The 27,777-nt window shown below is 36.9% G+C and overlaps 2 protein-coding genes across 7 annotated transcripts in view; one reads left to right on the forward strand and one right to left on the reverse strand.

Moving 5' to 3' along the window:
• Nucleotides 1–879: 879 nt before the first annotated feature.
• Nucleotides 880–5,993, reverse strand: LOC105217078 (ubiquitin conjugation factor E4 A). Its single transcript, XM_011191903.3, has 5 exons — nt 5,909–5,993; nt 4,317–5,220; nt 3,860–4,248; nt 2,736–3,804; nt 880–2,675 (listed from the first exon to the last, which is right to left on the reverse strand). The coding sequence occupies exons 2-5, from the start codon at nt 5,080–5,082 to the stop codon at nt 1,873–1,875; spliced, it is 3,027 nt and encodes a 1,008-aa protein (XP_011190205.1). The 5' UTR covers nt 5,083–5,220; nt 5,909–5,993; the 3' UTR covers nt 880–1,872.
• The window catches only part of LOC105217077 (serine-rich adhesin for platelets), a 29,194-nt gene continuing 7,005 nt past the window's right edge, over nt 5,589–27,777 (forward strand). The window contains exons 1-9 of one of the 6 annotated variants that reach the window (XM_029043366.2): nt 5,589–5,868; nt 7,519–8,022; nt 8,223–9,272; nt 19,934–20,136; nt 20,225–20,540; nt 20,617–21,561; nt 21,672–23,347; nt 23,993–24,064; nt 24,310–26,026. In XM_029043366.2, the coding sequence (XP_028899199.1) occupies nt 8,267–9,272; nt 19,934–20,136; nt 20,225–20,540; nt 20,617–21,561; nt 21,672–23,347; nt 23,993–24,064; nt 24,310–26,026 (5,935 nt within the window). In that variant the 5' untranslated portion in view covers nt 5,589–5,868; nt 7,519–8,022; nt 8,223–8,266. Of the gene's footprint in view, nt 5,869–7,008; nt 8,023–8,222; nt 9,273–19,933; nt 20,137–20,224; nt 20,541–20,616; nt 21,562–21,671; nt 23,348–23,992; nt 24,065–24,309; nt 26,027–27,777 lie in introns of those variants that run through there. The other 5 variants (XM_029043367.2, XM_054226513.1, XM_029043368.2 and 2 more) reach the window with 5 other exon arrangements.

A 27,777-nucleotide genomic window follows, 5' to 3' on the forward strand; every position in this document is an offset into this window, starting at 1 on the left:
TCCGAAGTCCTGTCGGTCGTCGACATATTGTAAGAGTGAGCACATGGGTTCCGCTTCCAGCAAATGACTTAATGGGTGATTCCTATGAAAACGCCCTAGTAAAAACTGCTTGATGAGCAATTCGTTATGTTCCTTTACAGGAAGCGTAACGGTCTCATTATGTAGGCGTGCTTCACGAGACATCAATAGGCAACCTGTGGCTGTCCGGTGAGCGGTGATTGACAAGGGGCCAAGGAGGAGGACAATATGGGCTGTGTGGTTTGTGACCGGCTGGCCGATAGCCTGGTAAGTTGCCGACAACGTTTCTTTGTCTTTACCCTATGCGCTGCCAGCTAGCGACTTGATAATTTTGTTGCAGCTCTGTACCTTGGTAACAACAGCCGGAATTTTGATGTCATCGACAGAAATGTTCAGATCTACACTGTACTCTTTCGTCCAATTGGTAAATAGGGTCGCTGTGGAGTTGGTAGGGGAGAGAGGTAGGAGAAAGTAGAGGAGGTAGCCGTTTACTTTCAAACACATGTCATCGGTTCCATTGCCCGACGTCATTATCGTACAATCATCGGTGACGTACAGAGGTCACTGAGACTCCTTCTGGTTGTTTTGTTGTACATTCCCCACAACAGCAGGTTCTGCGATACCGGTATTGACTCGGATTTTCGGATCCGAACAAAGGCTGTTATTTCCCCAATGCTGACGGATGTGAAGAATTAAATAAATGACCCGTATATATATTTGAAAGTAAGAATGGAAAGATCGAGCGGAGTAACGATATTCACATTTGCATTTTCGGCATTAAACAGAAATAAAGTTTCATTATGCCTGTGGTTGAAATTAGAAATGCTGGTAGGACTTTACGTATTTAAAAAAACACAAACATTTTCAAACATATATTTTTATATATTTAAGGAATTGTATGGGCCTTCACATAAAATATTCGCAAAATAATATATACAAAATATTGGTGGATTATACAAACAACAAGTATGAAATTAGTTAACATATTTTGCGAAATTACTAAATAAACGAAACAATATGTGTAATTTTTTTTGATTTTATATAAATGAAAAATACGTACTTATTGCTGGAACTCATATACACATATCTTCGTACTATACATACAGCTGTATAGACGATTATCAGAAATATTGCAAAGCATCCGTTAGCTAATTGGCAGTGTCCCTGAGCACCACCGGATGCATTAGCTTATCACTAAAAAGTTTTTATATTACATTCACAGTGTTTTAGACATTTTTTTATTTTTTCATGAGTTTAGAAAATGAAATACCAAACAACAATTAAATTTTTAAGGAAATAGAAATGCAGCGAAATCCGTTAGAAAAATTAGGAGCAATGTTTTCAAGGGATCGTTTACAATTACTGTAAAATCGCAATATTTTGAATATTTTGCTTTTAAATACCAAAAATAAAAGAATAAACAAATAGTGTTGGAGTTGTTAACTTTTAGTTATTACCAAAAAAAAGTTCACATATCTTTTCATATTATACAAATAAAATAAAATAAGAACATACAAGGACCGCAACTAGCACCATTTTAAGCCCAAGCTAAAATAATTTTCCACTTGAGCTTTAAACTTTTCATTAAAATTTGAATTCTCAAGGAATTGAAAGAAATTGTGGAATGTGAAATTATTGTTGGGTAAAACTCAGCAATTTCAATTAATGCTTTTATGTATACACTTATTTATATACATGCAAATAACTACTGACGCAAGCCAAACTTAACTGAACTTTCTAAATGAAAAAAAAAAAAAAACAAACGAAAAAACAAAAAGGCTATGGATCATTTTTAACGCACCACTTACAGCTACATTTCACATTTTTTGGCTATTTTTCGCACCAAAAGCATATTCAACTTTTTGCTGCACGTCCACTGGCACGTTTTTCCGCCATCCACGCTTCGATTTTCTGCTTCAGTTCGTTGTTGGGCTGCACCTTATCCATGGTCAGTGGTGCACGATTAAAAGGATCTGTCTGATCACTGAGTAAATGTCGTGCTATAGTCGAACGGTCGACAGTCACTTTCGAACTGGGCAGCATAACCGGATCTGTCATTAGTGTAGACATAATCGGATCGAGGTATTCCTCGGGTGCGTCAGCCATAAATTCTTGTTCTTCACGATATTGCACCTCCAAACGTTGCACTTTGGCTGCAAAGTCAGTTATCTCACCAATTAATTGTCCACCACCAATACGTACCAGTATATTTTCGGCATAATTGAATAGTTGTGAGCTATATGAGCGCCCATCTTGTGAAACGGCCAAACAGAATTCTTCGCTGGTGCTGAGATTAATGTAGATGCGACAAATTTCCAGCACTGTTTGTGCTGGATCAAATTCGAATTCTTTCTTATCTTTCACCTTGAAGCGCTCCTTTTGTGGCCCGACTAAATTCAAGAGGAAATAGTTCAACATTGATGCAATACGATCAACCATGCTATTGTGGCAAAAAATGCTCTTAATCTCAGTTGTAAGCAGCTTTAGTATGTTGATCGTATCACGACCCAGTATATTGTCGATGCGCGCCATCGTACCCAAGTGATGTAGACTGGATAGCTGCTGCTGGCGATCGTTCTGTGAAAGTGCATCCCATTCACCACGACTCTGCGCTTCTTGTAGTTGGCGTATTTGCTCCAAATTGGATAGCGATTCATCTAAAGAGATAATATGACATTAATATACCTTAAACAATCATTTCACATCACACAACATACCCAACAAAAAAATTGCATCGTTAATAAGTAAATTAATGAAGCGTAAAAACAGTGGTGGTTCAATAGCCTCCATATTTTCTTCTGCTTCCGTAGCCAAGTCCTTAAAACATTGCACCTGATCCTCTTTAGTCCATAAGTACTCCATTATGGCATACATGGGGCGGCGGTAGTTGAATTTCTGCTCAAATTGTACCGATTGTCCTGTCATTTCGATGCTTACGAATACATTTAATAAACTGCGCACCACCTTGAGGCGATCCACATTACTATCGAACACACGCGTTATGAAAGAATTGCGCATACTGCCGGAAATTTGTTTGGGTAGTAGAAATTCCAGCGCTTCAGCCAGTTTAGCACGCAAATGTGGATTTTTAACGAGTTCGGCACTACCCATAAACAAAACGATCATTTTGAATAGCGCATCATGTGATGACTGGTAAAGCTCAATAAATTGGCCGGGTGGAAAATGTCGGCTAAAACTTAGATAAGCAACAACATTGTCAATAACATTTTCCGGTACTGAATTCAAATATGGCGGTATAAATTCACATTTATCGGGTATTTGACGTTCTTTACGCGTATGCGGTGCAAAGTCTTGCTTCAAAACGGCAGCCTTAAACTCAGCTTCGGTAACCAGCGCGATTTCCGTTAACCAAATGGTGGTTGCTTCGAAAAATTTAAGTATATGCGTATCGTTTGTGGGTTCCATTAGGCCGTTACGCATACACAAGTATTGCTGCATTTGTTCCTTCAGCATACGTAATAGATTTTTAGCTAAATCGTTGTTGGGATTTGTTTGTGCCACATCATGATAAGCTGTTTGCAAACTATGCAGTTCACGCGTCATGCGGGTGTAACGCTCAATGCAAGCGCGATAGCCTAGTTCAAATGCTTTGTGTGTCATATAGAATAATTCGGTGACGAAATTGAATTTTTCTGCAACGACCCGCGTTTCATTCTCGTCAACAGGGAGAAGACATGTTTCTTCTGCAGCTTTTAGCAAGCTAACTTGTTTTGCTTGACGGTCAGCTTCGGCGACAGCACAGTATGTGGGGTCGACTAATAAAACCTGATGAAAAATTAAATTATTATTAAATTATCATATGAATTTCGCCTGTACATACTTTCATGGTGGGTTCGCACAGTGGAGCGCAAAGGCGTAGTAGAACTGCTGTTAAACCAATCATAAAGGAATCGCTGGCATTTTGGTTTATCACTTGCTCAAATGGCAAATTAATATTACTCCATAAATGGCCACGTGATGTATTCGCGTGTAAGCAATTAGAAATCCATTGTAAAGTCTTCTTTTTGGTGGTTGCGCTCAATACTAGTAATTGCTTAACAAGCGTAAACAGCGCATCTTGATGTACTGCCATAAGCTGCCACAGTGATGGATCGGAGTGTTGTGTCTCCAAACTGATTTCCGCAAAAAACTCAAACGGACCATTTGATTTTTTGGGCATAATAGATAGGCAAAGTAATTGACCAAGTAATGTATCCATATACTCACTGCCTGTAAAAAATATACATATATGCATCTTACATCTAATATGTTATCGAACTGTAGTATAATTCACTTACCTTTGGCATTTGGATTGGGTGTAACATAATCGATGAGCACTTCACCCAATTGTGGTACACGTTTGTCGCGTACGAAATAACTAAGCGTCCAAAAAGTATTTTTCTTAATTGTTATAAGATTGGTGTTTGCTAATTGTTTTTGTATTTCAGCCAGCATTGGGTAAAATATTGCTTTTAAAGCGCCCAGCGCTTCGATCTGATCATCTTCAGCCATTACTTTAATGACTGTTTCTACAAAAAATTCTTGCGTTGCGGTATCGATTGGATCAGAGTGTTCCAGAACTTCTAACCATTGTATGGATAAATTCTGATTTGTGAATAATTCTGGCTGACGTGTGCATGTGCTGGCATTTGTTATTATTATATTTCGTATTTTTTCACAAGCATCATTTTGTTCAGATAATCCCGATTTTGCTCGTTCGCAAGCAATAAATGCACGGTGTAGATAGCAAATTGCACGCGTCTCTTTAGCGTCCTCATCGCAAACACCTTCAGTTGATGCAACTAAATAATCTTGAGGATTGCTAAGCATTAAGCGTTCAAAAATAGCATGACCCAACAGTTCTTCGCTTACGGTTGTGTCATTATCGACAGCCACAACAATATCAGTCATAGAAATTAATGGGAAGCTTCTTGCAGCACTAGATGTTGAACCTTTACGCAATGTGAAAAGTAGAATACGCTCCAGCAAGTCTTGTTTGAAGCCCTCATCTTCTTTCGGTTCATTTAGTAATGCGGCGAAGGGATTCAACTCCGCCGCAGCCATTACAATTCAAATATTTTTATTTAATATAAAATAGCGTAAAATAAAACCCTTTTGGTTTGTAAAACAAAAATCACAAATCTTCACTATTTTTAGTTTCACCTCGACAAATAATTGTCAAATCCAGTGGGGGTTGCTTCGCTGAAAATAAAATGTTAATTGATATAAGCAAAAACAGAAAGATGAATTGGTTCAATCGGGGAAAAAATTGTAGTCAGCTGATTAAAAAGGGTTGTGTATTTAAGAAAATTCTATTCTTTGTAATAACTCAAGAAACAAAAAATATTTATTGGAGTATTGGACTATGAATAGGGAAGTAATTTACAATAATTCCAATTAGGTATTTAATTTAGTTTAATTGACAAAATTATACAAATGACACGTTTCAAATATATTGTATGCTAGTTATATATTTGGTTAGAGTGCAATAAAATGCAACATTGCAAAAGTCAGTTGCGTTTTGCGTTTTCTTCATTCATGTGTTTCTTTTGCTATTCTTTACATTCATGTCTTTCGTCAGTATAATTTTCGTCTTTTAATAAGTGTGTGATTGGATATAAGTTCAGATTGAACGCAGTTGTATCCTGTAATAATCCTGTGAAAAAATTAATACAAGGCTAATATTTTAATATTATGTAAAAAGGACGACAGTGTATGTTTTGTCCGTTATCGTAAAACACATTAATTGCAAATAATGTGGTTTCAATTGGCGAACCTTATGGCAGTATAGGAACACATTCGCTATCAAAAGAATCCAGCTACTAAACCAGTCGAAGATTCGCTGGAAAAGTAATAAGTGTTTTAATATAATAATAAGTGTTATAATTACCTATGCAAATAAAACAAACGATATATGAAGTGTAAACTTGTTATAAGCGGGAAAGAAGTATTTCCATTTAGTAATTTCTTTTCCTCAGACAGGGTGACTCACTATCGTGCGACTTCTTCAATCTATTGCTGGAAAAAATAATACGAGCTGCAGAACTAAATAGAGAGGGTACAATCTTCTACAAGAGTGTACAGCTCCTGGCGTATGCCGATGATATTGATATCATCGGAAGCAACAACCGCGCCGTTTGTTCTGCGTTTTCCAGACTAGATAAAGAAGCGAAGCGTATGGGTCTGGTGGTGAATGAGGACAAGACGAAATATCTCCTGTCATCAAACAAACAGTCGGCGCACTCGCGTCTTGGCTCCCACGTCACTGTTGACAGTCATAACTTTGAAGTTGTAGATAATTTCGTTTATCTGGGAACCAGCATTAACAACACCAACAATGTCAGCCTTGAAATCCAACGCAGAATCACTCTTGCCAACAGGTGCTACTTTGGACTGAGTAGGCAATTGAAAAGTAAAGTCCTCTCTCGACGAACCAAAATCAAACTCTATAAGTCGCTCATTATTCCCGTCCTGATGTATGGCGCTGAAGCGTGGACGATGACAACATCCGATGAGACGACTCTTGGGGTTTTCGAGAGAAAGGTTTTGCGCAAGATTTTTGGTCCTCTAAACATTGGCAACGGCGAATACCGCAGGCGATGGAACGATGAGCTGTACGATTTATACGACGACATTGACATAGTTCAGCGAATAAAAAGACAGCGGCTACGCTGGCTAGGTCATGTTGTACGGATGGAAGAAAACACTCCAGCTCTGAAAGTATTCGATGCAGTACCCGCTGGAGGAAGCCGCGGAAGAGGACGACCTCCACTCCGGTGGAAAGACCAAGTGCAAAGTGACCTGGCTTCACTTGGTGTTTCCAATTGGCGCCAAAAAGCAAAAAGGAGGAATGAGTGGCGCGCTCTGGTGGATTCGGCTATAATCGCTTAAAGCGGTTCCTACGCCAAATATATATATATAATTTCTTTTCCAATTTTTTTATCTGCATTTCTGACATCATTTTCAAAGAAAACCAGGGTTGATAGAGTAAACCATTTTCTGAAATTAAACATCTTCAGTGTTTAGTTGTTTTACATTACGAATTTGCTAAGTTAGAAACAAAAAATTAAAAAAAATTTTTACTCGCTTTATTATATTAATTTAGCTATTTTATGAAATATTTTATATACGGAAATTTTATAAAGAATAACTAATTTAAATTGAAGTACATTCCATATCATCCCTTCGAATTCTGATATGTGTAGGTTAATGTTTTTGATTTTCATTTTCGATTCTGTCTTTCGCATCTTCGCTGTCATTGTGGTTGGTTGTTCTGATTAGCATTTTCGCACGCGCCTCTAGTAAATTGATAATTTTTATAAAAAATTCTAATTTGAAAAATTGTGCGAAAATATAAAGAGGCTAGTGAAGTTTAAAGCGGCACCGAAACTTTTTAAAAGAAGTTTGCATGAGAAGAATTGTGCGCTGTTAGCATTGTGTAACCACGAAGTTGACAACAAAGAGTGTTTTTAACTACCAATTCCCACTAATTTCTGGCAGTCCACATAGTGCTTTTATAAAATCTACAAACCTCTTGGAATTCTTTAAAAATGTGTTCAACTATTTTGTTGAAGTAAAATCGGTGGACCTAAGTTAAATAAAAGTAAACTATTGCAAAAAAGAGGCCTATGATAACATGTGATAAAAGTCAAATTGGCACATGAGTGCAAAGGAAAAAAATTAGAAGTACAATATTCTGAGCAAATGTTTTAAATTTAAATTGAGTGAAAGGTGAATAAAGACGCCAGAATACAAGAAAATATATAATCAAAATCATCAAAATAAAAAAAATACAGAAGTATAAAAAATATAGTAAACGAAAGGCAAAAAGAGGAAGTGCAAAAACATACTGAAGAGTGTAGCGAGAGACCAAAATACGAAGCAAAACATTAAACGGGAGATACTGACTACAACATATTTTAAATAAATTAATTTTTAATTGAATGAAATAATTTTAATTTCTCAATAAGTCATTATAAGAACACAAACGGATATAATTGAAAGGTAATTATCTCCAAACGAACTTGTTGCGGGAAAATTAAGAAAATATGTGAAAAAAACGAAATAGTACAATTAAACTTAAAATGTTTGAAACCAGATATGTGATATGTTTATGTTTTTTTTTCAACTTGGCATAAATAAAAAAAATCAAATTTTAAATCAATATATTAAATTTTTAATAAAGTATTGTGTTTATTTTCTAGATTAAATTTAGAAAAAACTCAGTTTCAAAACCTGTTGGGGGAATATGAGTTATAATAAAAATATTGGAAATGAGAAACAAAATCCAGTCATTTTTGAAGAATCAACAATATCAACGTCTGCAGTGACATTAGCAGACGATTCAATAAATATAAATACAGCAGGCGAAAATGAAAAGTGCATCCAAAGTGAAAAACAAAGTGAAGTTTTTCAGTTACCAATTCGGCGTACAATCAATGAGGCGACCGAAAATTTAGCGCCAGCAATTGGTAAGTCTATGTTTGCGGGTAGTGATGATAGCGAACTAGCAGGCATAGCAAATGTTGTAGGCGAAAATGAAGAGCGGAGGGCAATTACAAACGTCATTAAACAAGAGGAACATGCTGCCATACCGCCTAGCATAGTTTCGAAAAATCAGGCAAATATATATCAACCAAGCGATCATTTATGTAGTAAGAATATAGCTACAAAGAACAATGAGATTAAGGCAACGGATGTTGAAAAAGCAGATGTGGTGGGGGATGGTACACAATTGTCACATTTTGCCAAAGAAACATGCGCTGAAATTGCAACTACAAAGACAATGATCGTACCAGCAATAACATCTAGACCACCTATACCGCCTACGCCGCCCTCTTCACCGACATCGCCCATCTTAGCAATGCCAATACAAAGCGGCGTAACACATCTTACGCACACGTCTAGCGATCCCACATTAAGCGGACAGTCACAGATGTGCCCGAATCAGCAGCAGCAAAAAATGAGAAGTTATCATGATTCTAAGCAAACGACGATGTGGTCAAAAGATTCAGTGCTCGGGTCAAGCGGTAGTGTAAGCATAGATAAAGCATCTATTAACACAAAAACAACAGTGTTGTCAAGACACACGGGTGCTATTACAAAGGCTGGTGCTTACAGTGTTACAGTTTCACCGTGCTCATTACGCAAAGGATCCGATCCGATTAGTTCATTAACCCGTCGAGTTTCATTTCCAAAAAGTGACAATGAACTGGTTACTGGCTACCTGGAACCGGCGAACCCATGGGGACAAGGTAAGTATTTATTAAACCCCGAAAATTTGATTAATTACGCAAAATTATATTATAATTTTTATTTATTTTTTATTAAAGCCGTAAAATTGTGATTTATGAACAAAGACAACGTGGTCTGCTTTTGTTTACCGACTGCTTCCTTTAATATTTATGAAAATGAAAAATATTATAAGAGATTTGCATATGTATATATATGCCTGTATTAAAGCTATAGGAACGCAAAGAACACTTAAATAAATAAATCTGTGCAAATTCAATGACTTTGAACTGAAACTTATGCAATGATGTGGCAATGTCATGCGTTTGCATTGTTTTTCAATATGTCCGAGTCAGTGTCGTGTTATTTTGCGAATCTAAAGATATTGATGTGATTATCAAGATTTTCGCAGTGCTTTTGTATTATTGAAAATTTGAAAATGAACGTACACGCGATGGTTATGGATAAACCAATTGTGCTATCAAAAAATCGGCAATGAAGAAAATATCAAGGTCATTAGACGGACAATTTTCAATTTTTCGAATAAATTGTGTCAAACTACAATGATTTCATTTAAAACTGCTTTCAGATTTCGCAGTGAAAAGATTGATTAAAATATTTTTGGATTTTATTAGGAAAAAAAGAGTTAATATAGAATAGTGTTGTTTTTCATATGACATTTATTATCTATTTTTCATTAAGTAATCTCCATTTCAATCAAAATAGAGTTTTTATTTATTATTACTGTTTGGTTCGTTTCTTTGTTATTTGCAAAATTAAATTTCTGTATAATAAGTCGCAAATGGGTTTATAATAACTGTGTGTTTATTGCTGTTTAATTTTAATTAGTTTATCAGTTTATTGTGTATATTATTTATTCGCTTAACAAAGCTAATAAAGCTTAGAAAGACTTCTCCATCATCAATTAATTACTCTGCATTAAAATGTTATCGTATTATTGATCGTGTTATCGTAGTTGTAGTGGGTTCGAATTGAGCATATTTTGTTTCACTGTGTTTAACTCTTTTTTGTTCGTTTCACTTCCCTTTACCCAACTTTACCGAAGTATTGTTTTTACATTAATATTTTCATTATATTTGGCACTTCTTTAATTATCATATACCTGCATACGTACGTATCTAGTCGCCACAAATGCATGCACATACAAATGTAAGTACGGGCGGCACACGATCATGAGCATGATTGCGCTTATCAGTTGGCGCAAAATAGTATAAAGGTGCTATTTGTTTTCTAATTTTTCACTAAATATAAACGATAAGGGTTTTCTCTGAGACGTATATTTAATGTGTATTCATCCATATCTCACAATAAACATTGTCGGTGGAATTTGTTTATGTTTAATATATTGTATTGCCAGTATTATTACTTTAATATATGATATATATAATAACTCTGAAGAATGGAATTTAACATTGACATTTTAATGTGAAAGTAATAATAATTTTAATTAATTTTTCGCGTAATGAGGCCTTTGTATTAAAGTAAAAACTTTTACCGATTTTGGCTGTCAATTGTTTATTAAAAAAATTTAATAACAACAAAAAAGTCTAATTTAGAAAACTAAAAGTAAAGTCCGAACACATTTGTCGTCCAATTTAAAAAAATGCAGTTTGAAGAAAAATGTATATAATGGTTTTCCGAATAAACCGGAAATCTTGGACACCATTGTGGATTTGTAGATATATTTATATATTTGTACATATATTTATATATTTGTATATATTTATATATTTGTATATATTTATATATTTGTATATATATTTATATATTTTACTAGAGGCCCGATACATGCTTCGCTATGTATAAAATGAAATGAAAAAAAATATGATTTTAATATCAAATTCATTTATTCAAACAATATGTTATTATAAAAGAAAAGCCCCGATTTTGTGCAAACTTCACACTACTACTACTAAATAGTCCCGAACAAAGCCTAAACAACTTACTTATTGCTTAACTTGAGTAAAAATTAAGATATCTGGGTTGCTATGGACAAAATAGGACCATTACTCCGCCCACAAAATGGCGAAAACCGAACACCTATAAAGTGTCAAAACTAAGACGTAAATAAAGTTATGGAAGTAGTATTGGGTACAGAGGATTACACTAAGGAGAGGTATATTAGAAAGTAATTTTTTTGAAAAGTGGCGGTGGTCCCGCCCCCAAATAAGTTTTTTGTATATATCTCTCAAACCACTAAAGCTATATAAACCAAAACCAGCCATTTTCCTTACGTACCCCATTACACACCATAAAAATAGTTGAATAGTTGAAATCAAATAATAACCACGCCCACCTCTCATACAAAACTTATGTTGAAATCTACTTAAAATGCTTTAACTCACTAACGAAAAACTTCCGAAACACTAAATTTGACAGAAGAAATGGCAGACGGAAGATGCACTCACATTAAAAAAATAGAAAAATGGCCGTGCCGTCGCCTAGTTATGGGTCAACCGGATATCCCTAAGGCAAATTTTTCAATTTCTTTTGTTTTTTTTTGCGCAGCAGAAATATACCTCAGGCCCTGGGTTGGACTCGATGCAGGTGAAGTAGAACCGGCTGCAGTGGGAGATTTTTCATCAAAAATATCTGCGAATCTCGCAGATATTCTAAAGAAATGTAAAGAGGATAAGTTCCCTCTAATAGTGTGAATCTGTACCAAAAAATTTTAAAATAGGGTCATAACTTCTCCTAGCTCCTATATACCTAATTATGGGTTTTTCAAAAATACGGTGGGCTTAATACCTTATAAACCTTATAAATCGTATATGAAATATCTTAGCCAAATTAAGCGAGCGTATAGTCTTGGATATGATGTACATAGGTGGGTAGTGAAAATGAGTAAAATCGGTTGAGGAATTACCTACATACAAATATTTTTATTATTCTACTGGCCTTTATGCCGAATATGTGAGTCAAATCGTATGTCATCTTAATAAAATTACATCGGTAAATTGCGAGACTATAAAATGTTCAGTTATACCCGAACTTAGCCCTTCATTATTTGTTTTTTATAAGTTTGGTTATTGAATCTACGTATATAAACATTATATTTATTATCGTAAAAAAATCTCTTCTGAAATTTTGGATTTTGCTGCGGCCAAATTTTGAGCATACGCCAAAACAAATTCAAGTCAAGTACTCAGTCCTCTCGCTAGTTATTATCTATATCTGATATGGAAAATTTTATCACTTGAGAGTTGCGTATATGTATGTATAAAAAAAATTATAATGAATAAAAAAACATGTTTTTGATTCTTTATGTTCTCTTCAGATACTTCTCTACTTGTATCAAATGCTTGTGAATTAATTTTAAATATTATTGTTTTACTGGAAAATTCCAAAAAAATATCACCTATATGTATGTGTACATATGTATGTACACACATATATACATACGTATATAAAATGTCTGATTGCTCAGTAAACACGTTAATTTATTGCTGTAATTTTTGGCAATTGTTTAGTTTGTTCTTCACTGACGAACTTATGTGTATTTATGTATATACAATCTATACAGTGGTGGCAGAAAAAATAGGAACGTATCTAGTATTTTTGAAATATTTTTGGTATTTTTTCGTTTCTCTTTGTAGATGGTTGAAATTTATTATATATTTTATTTGACATTTTATACCTTATTTCTATTCTTGTTGTAATTTACCGATATAAGCAATGTTAGCAAAATAAAAGAATTAAAATATTTAATTCAGAGTGGCAAAAAATAGGAGTAGGGAAAGTAGAATTATGATATTCAATATTTACAATCAACAATTAATAACTTTTTATATTTTGTGGTAGGACCTTTCGTTTTTATCACATCCTGACAACGTTGCAATGCTATACCAAGCTTGTTGAATATTTTTCCAAATTTAGTTCTTGTGCACTTCAAAGCTCATAAAGACCGCTATAGAACACCCCAACAGATCTCCCTAACGGAAACGCAGGCTCATTTTATAGCATCTCTTCCTCGGCATATAGTTTTCTCGCGGTTCTGAGATTGTCCAGATAATCTACTGACTACCAAGTGGGTACCTGTAATTCGAGTATGCTGTTATTGTCATTTCTTCCTTTATTTTCAAAGTACAAATCCAAAATAATTATTTATTTATTTAGCATTAATGTATCCGTTCAATGAAAATTTATGGAACTACCCTTTTTTTCATACCTTACTTTTTAATCAAATTTACGGAGCGCGTCTCTAATATTTTGGCAAACTCAAAACGCAGACAATTGAAACTAAATCGCATTCTCGAAATAATTGAGAAAACACAAACGTTTTTATTAAGCTTTATTTTTGCCAAAGTACTGTTATTAGCTTTATTATAATTACCATGTAATTTGTGTAACAAATTGATAAATACCGCCTTGACGCTTTGATTTTAGATGATGGGCTCGTATCTATTATTTCTGCCATCAGTTTATGACACACATACATCTATTAAAATTATAGATCTATTTGTATGTAAATAGGTGTCTTCCTTTCGACTGGTTTTGTGGCGGCCACCATTAATATTTTTCTCACTCTATTTGTATGATCAATTTAAAAATAGTTCCCACTTAGCTGGTCATTGTTTTTTACCTCGGGTATTATTTAGATTTTCACTCTTTTTTAATTTCAAATATAATTGTAATTATTCCGTATGCAATCTCTGCTGCTTGTGGAGGGGAGTTGATCGGTCAATCGGTTTGCAATTAAGCACTTTTTGTATTCTGGGTGGGTGTTTGCCATTATAGGGGGCACATTAATCAAGTGTGTCATGTGTAATACTATGTACATATGTATGTACGTATGTACATTTATTTATATTTTTTTTTGCTCTGGCAATCGACGGACACTTTATGTGCTTGAGTTCATTTGAAAAAAAAACTTTTCGTTTTAGTTTTTCGCATTTCGTTACTTTTGAGTATTCTGACTTAGCTTGAGTATCAGATGTATGTGTGTATTAATGTATATGTGTGTATGTATGCATGTGTGTCCACTGTATGATTCGATAGAACACGTGATAAAGCATCGGTGTCGTTGATACTGACAATCCAATAACACTTTGTACGCTAAATGTTGAGTTGCCTAATTAGCAAAACAGCTCACATACGAGCAAATAATCACTGGATTTTATTATTCAAGCATATACTTATGCATGTGTGTATGTATGTATTTGTGTAACTTTTGTTTATTTCATGTTAATAAATTCATGGTATTTGTTTTGTGTTTTTTGTTTTGTTTCGTTTTTTTTCTTGTTTTGTAATTCCGTCTTGTTCCACACTTGTATTTAATTTGTAGCTAAAAGCAAAAAAATCCAAAAATAAGAAAATGAAAAAGTTAACGACGAGAAACGAGAATAAATTTTAAGAGGTTTTAATCGTTTTGTTCACAATAACTCAATAAGCAGTAAGGGAGTGTGTGGTTAACTATAGTAGTTTTTCACAAATAATGCCATACATACAAATTTATATTAATTATATACAAATGTAAATATTATAGTGCTACGCATATATTTGTTTATTACAACGGTAGCTGGCGTTGGTACTCTTAATACAAGGCATTAATTAGTTCCATCCTTTTGGTTTGTGCCGCACATCAATTAAGAATTTCTCGCGATCACCGAATAACGTCAAATATGCCCGCATTATGCCTCTAGTCAACGACACCCGTCAACGTTCATCATCTTAGCAAACATACACACATACACACACATACACATGTACTTGTATATGCACTTGTTTATGCCAATGTCACCAGTCCGTCTACTGTCGTTCGTTGAGTACTCTTCTTTTATTTGTCGCTTTTTTGTTTTTGTTTTATTTTTTCCTTAGTTTATTTGTTTGTCGTATCGTTGCCGGGAATAATTTTGCTATATATACAAAGTAATTCTTTGTGATTCATCCAAGCACAACACCGGCAGATATCTAAAAATATGAATGTGAACATTTATGTATATTTCTCTTAAATATTTATTTAATTTTTCACACCACAAGCCATTGGATTTAGCTGTTGTTTTTGCAGTCTTCACTAATTTGTGTTTGGCTTTGTTTTTGTACACTGCAAATTATTTGCTGCCTACAAATTTGAAAAGTAGTGCACAAATAGAAAAATGTTTTTTAATGAAGTACATTTTTTAGACAATACAAACTGTTTATATTTCTCGGAATTTACAATAATAGTTGAGCTGTCTATTATTTATCTTAAATTTTGTTATTATTTGGCAAGCCGGTTCAACTATTTGGATGAATAAATTGTAGAGGTGTTTTTCAATAACGTCTTTACATAACAGTTGTTTTTAGAATAAAAATAAAAAAAAAAAACAAGTAAAGAACGGGGTAACCGAACATTTTATACTCTCGCAATTTCTTTAGTTAACTTTATTTATATAATATAATACACAATTTGACGCACATATATATTGAATTAAGTCCATTGAAAGTTGGAAACCCTAATATTAGGTTAGAAGAAGGTATATAGGAAGTAGGCGTGGTTGTGAAGCGATTTGGCCTATTTTCACAACATTTCATTGGGATGTAAGGAAATTATTACAAACCAAGTTTCATTGAAATCGGTCGAGTAGTTCCTGAGATATGGTTTTTGACCCATAAGTGGGCGACGCCACGCCCATTTTCCATTTTGTAAAAAAATATGAGTGCAGCTTCCATCTGCCATTCCTTATGTGAAATTTAGTGTTTCTGACGTTTTTCGTTAGTGAGTTAACCCACTTTTAGTAATTTTCTACCTAACTTTTGTATGGGAGGTGGGCGTGGTTATTATCCGATTTCTTTCATTTTTGGACTGTATTAGGAAGTGGCTAAAAAAACGACTGCAGAAAGTTTGGTTTATATAGCTCTATTGGTTTCCGAGATATGTACAAAAAACCTATTTGGGGGCGGGGCCACGCCCACCTCCCCAAAAAAATAACATCCAAATATGCCCCTTTATAGTGCGATCCTTTATACCAAATTTTATTTCTATAGCGTTATTTATGGCTTAGTTATGGCATCATATGTGTTTTCGGTTTTCGCCATTTTGGGGGCGTGGCAGTTGCCGATTTTACTAATTTTCAACCTTCCTATGGTGCCAAGAAATAAGTGTGCCAAGTTTCATCAATATATCTTAATTTTGACTCAAGTTACAGCTTGCACAGACGGACGGACGGACAGACAGACATTCGGATTTGAACTCCACTCTTCACCCTGATCACTTTGGTATATATGTATAACCCTATATCTAACTCGTTTAGTTTTGGGTGTTACAAACAGCCGTTATGTGAACAAAACTATAATACTCTCTTTAGCAACTTTTGTTGCGAGAGTATAATAAAGTTTCTGCACTATCAGCAGCATATGCGTACGCCTCGAGAGTAATTTAGTGATATGAGTAAAGAGATTAGATCAGTTCGGATCAAATAGCTTTCATAGGTCGGCGGTTTCTTCGGGCATTGCAATGTTACGTAGAGACGAAAATCCAACAAGAATTGTTTAGATAGAAGAACAATATGTATATTCAATCACGAGGTCATTTCCGTTTCGTCATGGGAGGTTTAGGTAACAATTATCATTGAAGAAGTTCGATCTATTCAGTACATTTGGTAATTACCTATGTCCTTTCTGTTTTTTAGGCTTTCGTTCCTGTTAGGCAAAATTGACCCGGTTCGGTCTTATTCTGTCAACGGCTGTCAACTTGGCAGTATTCCTCACAATAACAGCAAAAGGATGTGTCCGTCGTCTTTAGATTCGTTTAAATAAAATGCATACATATGTGAAGTATTAAGTTTTTGAACTGTTGTACAAAGAAACATTGACGGTAGAGTAACTGGCTTCCTATTTTGATATTAGCTTCGTGATGATTTCTACGAATTTGCCTTATAATCTGACAGATTTTGTTATTAATCTTTTCAGTTTGCAGCAAATTGGTTTGGTCTACAAAGTGTACTTTTAAAATTGGTTTGAGATATACATACTTTATTGTTATCTAATCAAAGCCTTTTTTATTTGTGCTTATGTAAATGACCGATAAGCGCTTTGATTGCTTTTCTAATTATCTCATATGTATGGTATATCAAATCTAGTCGTTTTGTCTTTCAGCCAATTATTAGAAGCTTTGAATTAAAATGCACTTATTCTATTTATTAAACGGTTTTTTATCCTCTGGGAAATCCAATGATATTAAGATTGATTTATTTGTTGAGAATTTTGAAATGTTGCTGTTATGACAATTCTTGATCGGATGCAAATCAAAACTTCTTCATGTATGTAGTTCCACAATTTTTCCCCAGTTGCACCCTGGAAATGTGAATGAAGTTTTGTTACAAAATTTTCCAAACTTCAAAATACAGTATACTCACGAAAAGTAAATCGATTGGTATTTTGGGTAATTTACTTTTTCGAATAATTTACTTTTCCAAATATATACATAAATTATCTGTTTTTATAATATTAAATGCATTTTTAAACTTAAAAAACTCATTCATTTATTAGCTTCAATAAAACATATGGATTTACATGAAAAACATATTCACATTTACATACATACATATGTATTTACTATGAAGAGAAAAAATCTTGAATATTCTTTTGTTTTTTTTTTCTTTTGCAATATATTTTCTGACCATTTTTGTACGACAATTCAAAAAGTCTGACACCTGATTTGCATCGTTTTCATTTTTAAACCAGTGGATCAAGTAGGAGAGTTTATTTACTAAAAAGACGCGTTAAACAAGAGTAAGTGTTTTTGCAACACACACTCTCTGAAAAGTAAATTAAAAAATGAGTAAATTAAAAAAAATTTTCGAGGTGCATGTGTAATCTTAAAGGTGATTAACTTTTCCGCGATTATTTACTTTCTGAGAATTTACTTTTCGAGAGTATACTGTACATAGTTGAAAAGGCTGTTCCTACTAATTAATAATAAAAATATTAATGAAATTATGGACTACGTTTACAAAAATGTTAAGGATTAATAAGAATCCTTAAGGCTGCAAGATTATGTGAAAAATCTCATAAACAATGAGTGGGCATCAGAGTGGAGTCCTCAAGGCAGTTTATCTCTTCCAAACGTTGGTCGCGGCTAAACAATGAGTGGGCATCAGAGTGGAGTCCTCAAGGCAGTTTATCTCTTCCAAACGTTGGTCGCGGCTACGTTTCAGATGGTCCATCCGTTGAGGTCAATTTTCGATAACTCGTTTGAGCATTTCGACTGGTAACTTGCGAATTACACGCGTTACTTTGCTCCAAATTCTGAATCGAAGCGGGATTGTCCGCATAGACTTTAGACGTTACATAGCCCCATAGGAAAAAGTGACCAATCGACACAAATTATCTGCTCACCGAAGTGTTCTCCAAATAAATCTATTGATTGATGTGATATGGGGGAAGTGGCGCCTTCTTGTTGAAACCAAATGTCACCGAGATCACGAGCTTTAATTTTAGACATCAAATAGTAATATGCGCAATAACGGTCGCCATTGACGGTTACGTTCTCACCGGCATCATTTTTGAGGAAATATGAACTAATGGTTTCACCGGCCGACAAACCACCCCAAACCGCTTTTTTTCTGAATAAAATTGCAGTCTCTTGAATCTCTTCAAGTTGCTCTTCGTCCCAATTGCTTCAACATTGCTTGTTTACAAACCCATTGAGACAGAAATGTGCCTCATCGCTCAATAGAATTTGGCTCGAAAATGTCGGATCTTCTTAGAACTTTTCAAGAGTCCATAGAGCAATGTCATGTCGCTTGGGTAGGTCGAGCGAGTATGTTGGCCATAAGTTGAGCGGAGCTCGCGAATTATATTCTTTACAGAACGTGAATTTTCGTTATAAAGTTGAATAATTTGTAAACGTTGTTCAGGCGTAAGCCTTTCTATTATGAAATGCTAAAAAAAACTGAACAAAAATAATATAGCTTGACACGACTCACTCGTGATCTGTCAAAAAAGGAATATTGAAAAAAGTCCCTCTACTTGGATCACACGATAGAAACTAGTAATGCCAACATTTGCATCTATCACTGTTTCTAAGGGAAAGAGGTTAGCAGCAACTAAGCTCGTTTATATGCACATTCGGACTTCATGCCGTGAATTAAACTAAAGTGGAGTGTAATAAACCCGGCATTCCTCATATAACCATCACTATAAAAGAGGTTTCCCTACAATGTTTTTAAATATAATATGTTTCTAGAGCCGTATACAAATACATACTTTGTGGCAAATTCCAAGCGATGCCGGGTTTTTGCGTACTAGCGAAGATTCATTATTTGTTATAATATATCCATCATTATTTATTATATTAAAAACATAACTTTTGGCGAATAAATTAGAGCAAGAAAGAGTTGTATGTAGACTTTAGTCAGCCACTACTTTTTAAATACAGGAGACTGGATGAGAAATACATTGTTTAAGAATTATAAAGTGTACGAAAAAGTTTAATTGAGATGGGGTGACAATATCTACTTACGAAAGAACGGCATTTTTACTTTAGTACGTAAATTTTATTTTATTTCAAATATACTACTAGATCAATTTTGAAATTCTCATGTAAGATTTTTAAGTGGACTTTCCAGTTCTTTCGTTCAGTTTGTTTCCCTATTCATTTTATTAAATACATACATAAATAATAAACTTTCGAACAACATAAATACATATATACAATGTTCTTATTTATCATTTAATTTAGCATGTTTGGTTAAGAGCATTTCCGAAATTGCCGAACTCTATGTGATGTCATGCCGCAAACATAAAACAAAACCCTTACAGACTGTATTGGATCACTTGAAAGGTGTTGAACTCAATAAACAGCAACGTCAGCCAGTGCTATCGTTGAAAACAATTAAATTGGCCGCCAGCGATTGCGAAGCATTGGAGGAAATTTTTAAACGGGTAATCGATACATTTTCGATACTGGTGGATTGCGAAAAAATATTGTTGTAAACATATATTTTTCTCGTACTTGCCGTGTCTCTTTCAGGTACAGTACAAATTTATAGATCTCTCATCATGTGACCTGGATGAGTGGGCGACAAGCGCACTCTTTGAAATGATCGAGTATTATGAGGCCACCAATGAGTTGGACATCTCATCCAATTCCAAGGGTATGACCGTGCGCGGTTGGGCTGGTTGCATGGCTATGGTAAGGCATAGCGAAGAATTGCGTGTATTAATCGCACAAGGCAATCCAATTTCGAAGCAAAGTGCTGACGGCTTGGGACTGGCGATAAGTGCATCGAATTTGCATACCATAAAATTAGAACATTGTGGTTTGAGGGGTGCGCTCGATGGCTTATGTAAGGGGCATTTGTAATATTTGTTTAAATATATTTAAATTAATCTGCAACAAAAACAAAACTTTATCTATTGCAGGTTTTAAATTGCGCTCAAATTCTGTACTTAAAGAGCTGTGGTTAGCACATAACGATTTAGATTGTAAAGATGCTGAAGCTATTGGCTCTTTGTTGAAGTACAATCACTACATCGAACTGATTGATATAAGCAACAACAATATCAGAGATATGGGGCTGCTTTACATCGTCGAAGCATTGATACTGCAATCAAATGAATTAGAACGGCGTTCGATGTTGCATCGCTCTGCGGCAGTCGACGACGATGATAGCTTGTCTTCGATTGATGCATCACAGACAACTGACTTAGACTCTAGTGATTCGTTCAATACTAGCGGTAAGAGCAGCGTCGAGGAAAACGTTGAGCATACTGAAAGCGAAGTTAAAGTGCTGGAGAGTAAACAAAAAGTAAGCATTGCTGATAACTCCATGGACGTTTTTAGCACGCCAAAGGCTACAGATAAAGTCACAAACACTGCGGTGGAAGTAACAGTGTCACAAGGTAATACAGTTTCAAATGGTAAATCTACGGTTGGCGCTGGAGGTCCGTTAACCACAGCGTCAAATGTTGCGTCTTTGGACGAAATGGACGGTGATGATGATACGGAGGATACAGTTAAATCAAGCAATCATAAGAACGGTACATTTACCCCAACTGGCCAATCAATGTTGGATAAACTGCTGTCCATGAATAGCGAAAGCAGCAGCGAAGAGGGTGCCTCAAATTTGTCCACAGATACCATAGCGGCATGTGGCTCTGAAGATGCCAGCATTACAAGTGATGACATATTTGATACGTCCGCGGCAACGGGGACGGGGACGGCAAGCGCATCGAACGATACGAATAAGAGTAACTCTAACATGAAGGCGGCAAACGACTTATTGGCAAGTGCAGCGGCGAGAGTGGAAAGTGGTACGGACTTAAAGCTTTGTCAAGCTAAAGGCGTGGAGCAAATGGTGTTGATTGGTGGGTTTTAATTACAATTAACTTATGGTATTAATATTTTATTTATGTAGTGCTCCTAACATTGGTATAATTGTTTAACACATATTTTAAAATACAATTTCACTCTCCAGATATTACGTCTTCGGATACAGATTCCCGCAGCACACCGCTTGACAACAGCAGCAATGGTAGTAGTGCTGAAGGCACCGCTAATAATAGCAACAATCATAGTGAATCGATATCGACAGCTTCGCCATCAAGTAATGATGAAAACAATGGCAACAATAACACAACAAACAGCACAATTTCCGACATCAGAAGTGACGAAGACGTTTGCAGGAAATATCACGACTTAGGCCGGCCAGCGACGCAAGATCAGGATAATCAGAATCAGAATGTACTCTTACGGCAACAAGCGAATGTGCCCAATGTTGCTAATATTTTTGAAGTAACCGCCGGAGAAGGTGATTGCACGATTGCCGAAGCGCCCGTTGATGGCGATCGTTTGCCGCTGGATCAAACAGCAACGCTATTGCAGCAACAATTGCCTGCTTCGAAAGCGGTTGATGTAAATAAGAACACAAAACTGGCCGATGATTATGACGATACGCACAGTACTGATTCTGCATTTGAAAGTGCCTCCGAGGGTGATATTAGTAGGCACTTGCCAGAAGAATATAGTAGGCTATCGTCTTCGTTTGACGGTGCGCCCATGGATGATATTGTAAAGGGTGTCGCCATTGAAACGGGTACTATTGCTACAGAGTCTACGGAGTATTTGGCAGACGCGGGTGTAACGCCAACTTCTACACCAACACCGCCTTCTCCGTTGAATACACGACAATTGGGTGTCTCACTAAGTGCTTTGGACGATGATATAGATGCGAATTGTCGTACAATAACACCAAATACAGATTTCACAGCCAACACATATGCCAGTGTGGTGAAGACGTCGAGCGAAGTAGAGACATCAACTGCGACAACGCAAACCCCAACAAAACCTGCTACGTGTACAGTTACAGCGGCGCCTACAGAAGGTACACAGGAAAATGTACTGAATGAATTACCTTCAATGCCGAAGGTCACTATCGTTTCAGATAGTTTGGCGACGAAAGATAAGGAAGCGCAAGGTAATCGTTTAATACCAACACCACCGCCACCGTCAACCTCGCCTGGCGGCGCTAGTCAGGGTATGCGTCGTACAGAGTCATCGGTCACCTTCATTACGCCTGCCACTCGTCATCGATCGCAAAGTTCGGATAGCCTCTGCAGTGACAATTCACTGGACGGCAGCATTAGTAGTGATCTGAATTTTTCCACTTCATCACAGCTAAATGAGAAACTTACCAAAAATGATACACTCACGCGGCAACAACGACAATCGGATGCACGCGCCGAACCAGCGGTGAAGACACCTAGTGGCTTGAAGGCGCTCGCACTGTGGAATAATAATTTGAGCAAAGAGTCTGGTCGCTACATAGCGAATCTGTTGGCGGAGACCAATTCGCTGGAACTACTGAACATCGGCAAAAATTGCCTATCAAATGACTTCGTAACGCGAATTAAAGATAGTCTCATGCGAAATACGACGCTGACGACACTGGGTCTGCAGAGCGCGCATCTGAGTGCGAATGGCATCGAAACGTTGGCTTCAATACTTACTTTCGGTGGCAATAGCACACTGCAACGTCTAGATATACGCGACAATAAGCTAGAAGTGGAGAGTCTAACGAAAATCGCTGAAGTGCTCAAATCCAATACAACCATCACTCAAATCGATATCGATGATGAACCGAAACGTTTGTCGGTAAGTATAACTTCACAAATGGCAAAGTGTAACTGTTTGAAGTTGTGTTACGAACTCCTTATTGGAAATGTTTCAGCATTAGTGTTATTTAAAATGTTGCCTTGAGTTTATTAAGCGATCATGAAATATTTTCAATATTGTAGTAACCTTAGCTAGAAAGTAGTGATTGGGTTATGCTTGTCAAATGAAGCATTGCATTTTATCATGATCATTAAGGTTCGTAGGATTGGCTAGTAATACGAGGGAAGTTGGTAAGGGTTTTCTCTCTGGAGAGCAAGCTTAACCTGCTTCAGAATTCGAAACGCTTCTACCCATTATTTGCAGACTTTTTCTGTAGTTGTAATAAAAAGGAAATATTTCCGAGTTCATCCTAATTAAGGAAAGATTTTAGCATTAGATGACTTCAACGACAACTAGGTTAATACTTTCCGTTTCAGCAGAGCTGGATAATCGTTAAAACAACTACTGTTGCTTAGCTAGATTTCATGATCGCTTCTTTGTTTTATGCAATTCCCAATTCGATTGCTAGTTTATTAATGTATCATTGTAATCATTGATTATATAACATGCCTTTGAAAACTCATTAAAAAACTCAAAAAAAAAATCAAGAACATAATTTTGTACTTTGCATGTTTTGCGTTCAAGTTTGAAAAATTACAAATAGTGCCTCATGTCACGGACGTATACAATCAACAGTCGACAAAACCAGCGGAGTGTGTAAGTAATGTCATTAAGGTTATACACAAATTACTGGCTGACTGAATGGCTTAATTACTGCTTGCTAAATGGCGCTTATACTATATATACATATATTTTTCTATATAAGTAGTGAAAAATAACGATTAATAGTTTAATGCTGCTTACTTGCTTCCGAGTTTATTTACTTAAAAATCGCATGTCTACACCTCCATTGATATTTCTGTAAACTCATTGCTTTCATTTCATCACTATCTACCTTCCAGGTGGGCAGCGAGGCGCACATGGATTATACGCGCGTTCTGGAAAATGTGCGCTCAATGTGTTCGCGTAATGAAAAGACGCAGGCGCAATTACAATCGGACAAATTGCATACATGTGGTGCGGCCAATAAACGACGCAGCGGCTACTATATGGGCTCACGCAAAATCTCTTTGACTTGCCATACACGCCCACTCTTCGAGACTACAACTGTGATGACCGCCAGCACCCCAGCACCGTCGGCGGTCAATACGAAGTTAGAAGCGAAGCGAAAAACTGGTGCACGCCTGCGCTCACCGGTGCCAAGTCCACCGACAATTTCACCATCCTCGTCGCCAAATCGCAGCCGTTTTCAGGTGTTTCGTGTCACTGAAGACAGCCCGGTCACTTCGCCCTTGGCTCAAACACCGCCTTCAACCGCGTCATCCACATCATCGCTAGCCACCAACAGCAATGGCAGCACAGTTTCTATGCCGGCTGATATGCCATACAAGAGTTCGTTGAGCGCATTGCCGACGACATCAAGCTCACTCCCAACGTCCAGTTCGCTACCCTCAATGGCCATGGCTACGTCGTCGACGCAATCTATTAAGCGATTTTCATCGTCGCAACGCTCACGTTTTCTGGTTTCAAAGATTTACGAGGATCCACGCGTGCCATTGTCGAGTCGCTCATTACCGCCAATTACACCACCGATCCATTTGCCACCCACACCAATCGCAAAACATGCACCGGAAAAACTCAGTGTATACTCTGCTGCGCAAGAGAAGTCAGCAGAAACAGCAACAGTAGCAGCAGTCGATACCAAAGCAGCCGGTGAAAACTCAGCAACTCAAGAGGATAAAATCACAACCGCTCATAAACGGGGCGAAGGTGACAAGGCTGTTGTACAGCCTACAACACTAATCGTGACACCGCCAACACCCGCCATTGCCGAAATCAACGGTAGCAACACAAGCACAAATATTCCGGATTTCAGTCAGAATATTTATACAAAACAAGTTGATAGTACAAAAACAATAGCGCCGATGCCTACACAACAACAAGAAGAAATATCACAACCAGTAGCGCAAACACCACTGCAACAAAGTGAAATACAACAACAAGCACCACTGTCACCGCCAAACACTAATGTAGGCGATAGCGAAGCAACCGCCACCACTAACACCACCATTACCACACAGAGTTCTAACAATACTTCATTATCGCCCATCTGTTCTTCTTCGTCCTCTTCATCATCCACATCGCCTGCGTCGCTGCATTCGAATTCCTCTTCAACATCGACATCCTCACCGCTGTCGGCCATCTTTTCCAGCAGCTCCAGTGACTCCGCCGATGGTATTGGTGGAAATAATGGTGCTATTGGGGAGCTCAGTTTACGCGATGAACTCTTGAATGCCGCTACCACCCGTTGCCCACTTGCCGTTTTCAATGATAATGATAACGACATTACACTCACCAAGAACTCAACAACCGATCTAAGCTCGTCTTCTGCGTCGCCGTTGACTACGGAGGAATCGCAGCAACGCCAACGCAAAGTCTCGTGGATGGCGAATCCGGGCGCTGTAGACAAGTTACGTTCACTCTTCTTTCAGCGTAGCTCATCACCTGAGAATAAGACACAATCATCGTCAGCGGCTAGTACGCCTCCACAGACAAATCCAACAGCCATGCTCCCCTCTACTATGAATAACACAACAGTTGCTATTAATAATGCTACAGGTGAGAGATTTAGCCGCTAATGACGGATACTTCAGTTATAATTTTCTATCAAATCACAGGGTTTTATATATTTCTTGTGTTAGATGGCAATATCTCTATCTCGGGATGTAATATCTTTACCAACTCCTTTTATTTCAAAAGAAATTTATATGTTATATCGTCCATTTATTAATATTTATTTAAGAATGAACTACGTTGGGTTGGAATCGAAACATTCTGGTTCTGTGAAAAGTGTTAAGTATATCAAAATGCTAAAATTTGTATGAAACAAGTAAGTAGGTGCTAAATTCCGCTGAAGCCAAATATTTATTTTCTAGCAATTTTATAGTATAACAAATATTATAGGTTCATACCATTTTGCTAAGATATCTCACATATTGAAGTTCGAAAATTCTTATATTAGATATATGCGAAGTAGGAGGCATATATAAACAACCTAAAGGTTAGGTTAAAGGGCGGATCCCTGTGCAACAGGAGATCCCACTTGGACAGCTAGAGCCAGTCCTTTGTGATGCCGCAAACTCCTCAAAATTGATGCTCGAGACTCAAGAGACGACAAAGCAATTTGAGCCTTTTATGAATTACTACAGGCTTCTAATTTGTAATCGGGAAAGTTCAATTGTTTCTCCGAAGTAAGTCTTCCCAAGGTGTTTCAGTCGCAGTCTAATGAAAACTGGACAATGAAGAAGAAGGTGTCTCGATGTCTCAATCTCCCCTTCTTCCAAACAACTTTGGCAATTTGCATCCGTCAGGATATTTAGCCTCACGGCATGTAGTCTTTACAGCGAGCTGAACCTTGCTAAGATCAAAAAGCTCAGTGTATCTTCTGCGATCCACCTCAGGCCAGAATGATATCTCAGTCGCACAGGTACTTGTCGTTGTCCAACACATACCACTGATCTAACCCAGAGAGGCATGTGGGTAGCTGCGCACCAGCTTGTTCCCAATCTGATGAGATTGCAACTTGGCTGCTCTTACGCGCAAGCTCATCGGCTTTACAGTTTCCAGCGTTACCGCGTCTGGGACCCAAAGGAGTCTTATATTAAAGAAGCCAGACGCTATTGATAAATAGGCTAATCACTTCTTGACAGACACCGAGCATATGACCAGGATTACTATCCGAGTGAATGCTCACCTCCCTGCCAGATGTAGGACTTCTGAGTAATCTATCAGATGCTGCTTTTATCGCAGCCAGTCAGATGCTTCTGTCAGCCTAAAGCTGTACTTGATTTCACGGTCCTTGCAGAAAACTCCACCTCCAACTTTCCCTCTGACCTTAGATCCATCCGTGGAAAAGGTCGCCGCGCTCCTTCTCCATTGGCTACGTCCAGCCCAAATCCCTTTCGTAGGAATGCGGACAGAGAAAGAGCCAGGAATCCAGGGATGCAGTCCAAGTGACCGAGAATTTCAGAATGTCTCCTTTTTGTACCTTTGATGTACCCAACTTCTCTGAGTCGATTAGCCACCTTCGCGGCAATACACCTATCCGAAAATATCAACATGTGCTATACATAGAATGACATTGAGTGCCAGTGTCGGTGTAGTCTTTAGTGGCCCGCAGATGCGTATGGGAGCTGCTCTTTTTACATGTTCTAACTTCTTAGCAAATGTAGCCTTTCCGAGCGCCCTCTACCAGACTTGTATTCAATAAAATAGTATTGGCTTGACTACGGTTTCGTAAAGCCAAGCCACAACCTTTGGCGCGATGGCCCCATCTTTTCACAAAGAAAAGAATAGAGGACGCCACCTTG

This window comes from Zeugodacus cucurbitae, chromosome 3, assembly GCF_028554725.1.
Source record: "Zeugodacus cucurbitae isolate PBARC_wt_2022May chromosome 3, idZeuCucr1.2, whole genome shotgun sequence".
NCBI classification, from domain to species: domain Eukaryota; kingdom Metazoa; phylum Arthropoda; class Insecta; order Diptera; family Tephritidae; genus Zeugodacus; species Zeugodacus cucurbitae.

Bases quoted from the DNA above. Each gene is read 5' to 3' on its own strand.
- LOC105217078 (XM_011191903.3), bottom strand. From the start codon at position 5,082: ATGGCTGCGGCGGAGTTGAATCCCTTCGCCGCATTACTAAATGAACCG. The intron at 4,249-4,316 runs GTAAGTGAATTA...TATTTTTTACAG, and splicing joins ACCCAATCCAAATGCCAAAG to GCAGTGAGTATATGGATACA. The intron at 2,676-2,735 runs GTATGTTGTGTG...TTATCTCTTTAG, and splicing joins CGATGCAATTTTTTTGTTGG to ATGAATCGCTATCCAATTTG.